We start from the raw sequence: 6,148 nt of genomic DNA on the forward strand, positions 1-6,148 counted from the left end.
GAATGAGGCTCACAGTTCAGTCCAGGCTGATAACTCAGCACATCTGCTGTAGCTCAGCTCACTTAATGCAGGAATCTACTTCTAAGATTAGAAAAAAATGTTATGGGAAAAAATGCTTAAAGTAGAATCAAGGCTGAGTAACAACCACTATTGTAAGCTTTAGTGATTTATCACCCATTCAAGCACTGTACTTTTTTAATAGGTGGTGTAACATGAGGGGGACCATTTTTGACACATTTAACACTCCCTGCTTCCTTTTTTGGAGGAGAGCAAATGCGGAAGGCCAGGGCATTTGACAGAACTCTAACATGAGCAAACTTAACTTATTAATAGAAATTAACAAAGCAATAAAGCCCCTGCTTTTAGAGCAGTCTGCTTCTCTTGTGCAACTTACTACTTTATGCAAGCAGGAAATTCTGAGAAAACTCAAACCCAGTAGTTTACTTCCACAGTATAAACAACTGAAAAAAGTGACTGCTTGCGAGCAGAACCTACCCCTTTTTCCACAACCCCAGGGCTATTAATAGCCTTTGAAGTATTCAAACAGGAACATTTCAGATTATAGTAGCTAAAACTCTACGTCCTCTAGTACTGTTTCATAAGATACGGTTCTCCACCCTCTGCTTTTCATGTTTTGTTCTAATTTAGAACAAAGTAATCCCTGGCCTGTGAATGTGAACATGTGAACACCAGTTTTACCATGCAATAAGGTAAAAAACAATAATAAAAAACCAATACCCGTTTGTTACAGGTTTTCATAGAATCAGCCTGTTCTTTGCCACTTACAACTAAAGACAAATTTCAGGCACAGCAGCAAACTCTGAGAATGACTTTATTTCTTCACAATCTGAATAACATCTTCATCTTCCAGAGTATGGTCTTTACCAACTTTCTGAGGGTTGTGTTTAACAGATGAACCCCAGACCAGTGCACTGAAAGGAGAAGAAAAAAAAATCAAGTTTAAAAGGCTTAAACGTGTAACATGCCAACAATGGAACAGCAGCTATTTCTGTCACAAAGCTAATACAGAAAGCAATGCTTAAGAGCTATTTTTATTCTCCTGCAAGTACCTGGATGAGTGGGCTGTGTGAACCAGAGTACCAGCAGATCAAAACAAACCATGAAGTCATCCAAAGTACTTGTGCATACAGGACAATGGCCTGGAATGCTGCCTTCACGTATTTCTTCCCCACAGAGGAAATTTATCCAGGAAAGAGCACAGGAACATCAAATATAGTAATTTGTCACAGGCAGACCAATTCCATCAGCATTAAAAAATAAGATAACCCTTCTTCCCTTCTAGTTTACAAGAGAATGAAAGAACAGAGCAGGAGGTAGATTATTTTCTATTCTCTATAAATTATTCTTTTACAATCCTACTTACTATTTAAAGTCTTTGATGAGATTTTTGTGGATCTTCATGCAGAAATCCTCCACTGTGGTCTTGCAGTAAGGTAGTACCACAGGAGAGGTGTAGTCTGGGAGCTGCCCTTTAGGTTTGGTGTAGCTGTAATGCAGATGGAACAGTTAGTCAATAACAAAATCTCCTCTTTCAACCCATCATGAAACCTCATAGATCACTTGCACTGTCAGCCTTGTGCCAAGTTCCACTGTTTGAGTGGTGACAATAGATACTCTGTAAAGTGTTTGGTGTTCCTAAGCTGAAATTGCATCTGGGTAACCAATGTCTGCAGCAGGTTCTCCCTTGTAACTGCAAAGGTTTATCACTAGCGAGCTTAAAAGATGATGAAACTGGAAGAGTTGATGGAAAAAACATCTACACTATTATAGCTCCAACTCATGATTTATTTTTTTTCTGGGAAAAGCTCAACTGACAAAGCTGCAGCCCAGATACCTAAACATTCTAAATCCCTTTTTACAATAGCTTTTACATTGTCACAAGAAGATAGATACATGTAGCAGGACTATTAATAGCTTCATTCATAAATTTATCCAAATAAATGCTTTGTAAGTATGAGGTAAACCTGGAATAATTTACAGTAAAAATACCTGAAATGCTAGATGAAGAACTAAATTCAGTTCTGTTGAGAGAGCTGAATGCATGAGAGCCTGAGAAGAGACCACCCCTGCAATTCACAACTTTGCGCTAAGTTTGACTAGAATTCCCTATTTTCAGGAATTTTTTTAAGATGTACTTTGGCCTTTGTTTCACAAGGTGCTCGTTTAATTCCCCTACAAGTTCAAAACACAGCACTTATGACTGTTAAGAAACTCCACTGTCCATCACACAATGGACAAGAGGAGTACAATTCTCGATTTACAGAGTAAACATACTTCAGTGACAGAAGAAATCATCATTTGAGAGCTGGAGCTCTAAGCTAGCAGAAAACCCTTATAAAACAATCATAATTCATCCATTCTTGAGACATTCTTCAGTCTCAGCCTTACACTGAAATCCACAGAAGATAGCAACTGGGACTCACATTCGTACTAGCTTTAAGTAGTCCCAAATTTTCTCCAGCAGATCATCGAAGTTCCAGCGATGATGAGCAGATATTGGTACACAGTGGGGTACTTTGTAAATAATATCTAGTTCCTCAATGGAAATTTGGTCAATTTTATTTAGGACATAAATGCATGGGATGTAAACCCTGCAAAGAGAAAGAAAACACTGTTAGAGCAGCCTAGCAGCATCAGCTACCTTCATCAGAAAGATCTCCCTATGCTGATACCACATTGCTAGCTTAGCTTCTGTGGGAAGCAGACCTGAGAGACAACTCTTTGCAATAGAAACTGCAGGTTAGAAACAAAGCCAGGGGCCAACAGTACCTGTTTCCTTCAACAACATCAATGAGGTCGTCAGCAGTGGCGTCGCTGCGCAGTGTGACATCAGCATTGTGGATTTTGTACTCTGCTAAGATGCTCTTCACTGTTTCAGTATCCAGCTCACTCTGAGGACACTGACCGTAGAGACAGTGTTAAGGAATTGAGTTTATAGTCAATTCAACATTACAATGAATAATGCTACCACCTAGCAATCACTGCAGGTAGATCACTAGAAACAACAGCAGCACTGTAAGTTCCTGAACTTGACCACGAGTTGACTACAGTTAGCCTCAGGAGAGGGACAAAAAGAAGATTTAAATCCTAACAGTTTTATTTACATTAACACCCACTGACAGCTGCAATCAGACAATTCAGAAGCAGTGTTTCCTGTCAACCCAGGACCAGTTGCAATACAAACCCATGCATCTACCAGTTCAGTGCTCAGACAACTACATGTTAAGTGCTTAGATCCCAGGTAGGAGTTCTGATTTTTGGTATCTCTGGATTTCTACGCTTTTAAAGATTTGGTGGTAAATATGAAATGAGGAGCAGTCCGGGTTGCAAGGCCAAAACTCCAAGCAATCCTCTCCAGAACAATGCTGTAGCCACCAAGTGAAAGGCAGGTTTTGTAAACTCTCCTTTGGGCCTCAGAACTTGTAATCGCTGGAAAGCAACCAAGCCTCTGATTTGGGGTGGAGGAGGTGGTCAGGCTCCTGGGATAGGTATGGATGGCCTCCAGGAAAGGTTAACTGACTGCCCCACAGTCCAGCTTCTAAAGAAGCCATACCACAGGAACAGTCCCAGGCACACCATTAACTGTAAATGCCTCTTTCTTCAAGCAGTTTTTTTTATTGTTACTACTTAGATTAAGGAAAACTTCCAACTTACTGTGGCTGTAAGGTTAATGCCTCCTTTATCCTTTTTTTTAAAGCCAATATTGGGGGGCTTACTATTCAGACGAATTCCAAATCCCTCCAGTTCATTCTCAATGATTTTCTTGTGACCAAGGGGTTTTAGCACATCCAGAACAATCAGAATGAGATTACAGGTTCGAGCAACTGAGAATCAGAAAAAGAAAGTAATCTCTCAAAAAAAGTAACACACACAATCTGAGACAAAACACCACAAAATACGGCTTAGTGACATACATTAGATGACAACATTAGAGCCCTGAAGGCTCATTCATAGCATGTTTTTAAATTCCACTATGATTGAAGTTTGTAGTGCTGACCAAGCATCACTAATAGACAGATCCTTACATGTTTTATAAGAATCACAGAGGCTGAAAAAATCTTCCATCCCGTCTACATTCAGATCCAGATTGATGATAATAAGCTAGGTAAGGAAATTAAGACACCAGTCTTGTTTAATATGGGATCACATCTGCCTTCAAAATTGGTAATGTACTTTCACTGCAGAGTCAATGCAGAGCAAGAACTCAGCAAATGCATAAAGCCAGAACCGAACACAGCACAAAATGAAAATTAAACTACTGCTTCACAGCAGGCTGCTCAATTCCAGCATACAATTCAAGTTTTTGAAAGACATCAGAAATGGTGATTCAACCTTTCATTCTCATAAAGTGTTCTAGCTGAACCAGTGACAGAGTGCTGCCCGCAGCGCTCATACTCACCTGCAATGACTTGCCGCCCTCTGCCTTTACCATCCTTGGCACCTTCAATAATTCCCGGGAGATCAAGCAGCTGTTTGTTCAGAAGGAGGAAAGTAACTCGTGAGAAAAATACTTTTCTTCATGGAGAAAATAAAGCCTACTTTTACCTTCCTTCTAAACCAGCTACTGCAAATCTCAATAGAATACGGCAAAACTGTTTCCTATATATTGTATTACTCTACATACCCTGTTGGTACAGTGGAACAGATCATCTCACAGAAAATATGAGAACTACCACCAGAACTTCTCCCCAGAGCAAAGCGAGAAGCAAGGTAAAATTAGTTTTCCTCATGAAAACATTTCTAATGTATTCTCAAGCTCTTCTAAATGTCACTTCTAACCTGCTAATATCAGACTAGAGCTTTCAGCCATAACACCACAGCATCCAATATACACACCATCTTATCCCCACAGACACAAAAAGATCTCACCTGTATCTTTGCTCCTTTGTATCTAATGACTCCAGGCACAGTAGTTAGCGTAGTGAATTCATATGCTGCCACTTCAGAGTATACACCAGCCAGATTACTTAGAAGAGTAGATTTCCCTACTGATGGAAAACCCACAAACCCAATTCGGGCATCACCTGTCTTTGCAACATCAAAACCTGCAAATAAAAAGGAGCAACAATATTCATTTACAGATCTACATTTTCTAACTTCTAAGGTTCTGGACAGCAGTCCTGCTATTACGTTCACTATTGCCTGAATGAAAGCCAGTAAGCTTCCCTCCAAAGAGGATGATAGAGTGAAACAGATAGTTCACAATCTATATTACCTTGCACAACTTTGTCTGTATAACACTCCAAGGCATGTACCTGTCCAGAAAGGAAAGGCTGCAAGGCTTCCCAGTGGGCTACACCTGACTTCAGTGCAGGTGGCACTTTAAGCACTGCAGCTTAGACAATTCACACCTTTCTATACAAAACCAGGTGGCTACTGCAAGATCATCTTTCTTAAAATCCCCTCAAACTTCTGCAAACTCAAGATTTTCTCAGACAAAATGCAGAAGCCCTTTCATTCACGCTTCAACAAGGGTTCCACCTCAAAACCCTAGAAAAGCACAGCTAAGCTCCTGTACCAGGAAGGACCAGAGCGAGAGAAAGCCGCTCCAGTTTATTCTGCAGACAATGCGATACGATTCAAGCGGACAAGAGCCACCCCCATCACACCCATCGCACACCCCGCGCTCCGGCAGTAAGCAGCTGCCACTTCAGCGGAGGCCGCCTCAGAACAACGCACCTTCCCCGGGGCCGCCGCCGCCGCCTCCCTTGGGGGTGATGAGCTCCCGGCGCAGCTTGGCCAAGCGGGCCTTCAGCAGCCCCAGGTGATGAGCCGTGGCCTTGTTCTTCTGCGTCCGGGCCATCTGCAAGAGCCCGGAACCGAAGACTCGACACCGGGAGAGGCTCTGCCGGGCCGCACCCCTCCCCCCCCCCTCGCCGGTGCCGGCAGGGCCCTGTCATTCCCTCACGCAGCGGCCACCGCCTCCCCCTCGCCCGGAGCCCCACCAGCCCTTCGTGCTTGGCCCACCCCCGACCGGGGACAGGGCCGGTGCTTTACCTCAGCCTCGATCTCCGCGATCTTCGCCAGGGTACCGCTCATCTTGACGGCTTGTCCCAGGCCCCGCGGCAGCCACCACGGCCGGGGCCGCCCCTCAGGCGCGGCGCGGCAGCGCGCAGGCGCACAGCGA

At 43.1% G+C, this 6,148-nt stretch overlaps 1 protein-coding gene across 2 annotated transcripts; it reads right to left on the minus strand.

Moving 5' to 3' along the window:
- Positions 1–818: 818 nt before the first annotated feature.
- On the minus strand, positions 819–6,148 carry DRG1 (developmentally regulated GTP binding protein 1). Of its 2 annotated transcripts, none has more exons than XM_030501787.1 (9): positions 6,019–6,148; positions 5,701–5,824; positions 4,891–5,066; positions 4,421–4,490; positions 3,676–3,845; positions 2,791–2,921; positions 2,445–2,612; positions 1,385–1,507; positions 819–932 (listed from the first exon to the last, which is right to left on the minus strand). In XM_030501787.1, the coding sequence occupies exons 1-9, from the start codon at positions 6,058–6,060 to the stop codon at positions 833–835; spliced, it is 1,104 nt and encodes a 367-aa protein (XP_030357647.1). In that variant the 5' UTR covers positions 6,061–6,148; the 3' UTR covers positions 819–832. The 2 variants fall into 2 exon arrangements, with proteins under 2 accessions (XP_030357647.1, XP_030357648.1); XM_030501788.1 differs by lacking the exon at positions 819–932 and adding an exon at positions 954–1,184 and having other exon boundaries at positions 6,019–6,147.

The sequence above is a fragment of the Strigops habroptila genome, chromosome 11 (assembly GCF_004027225.2).
Source record: "Strigops habroptila isolate Jane chromosome 11, bStrHab1.2.pri, whole genome shotgun sequence".
In the NCBI taxonomy this organism is placed as follows: domain Eukaryota; kingdom Metazoa; phylum Chordata; class Aves; order Psittaciformes; family Psittacidae; genus Strigops; species Strigops habroptila.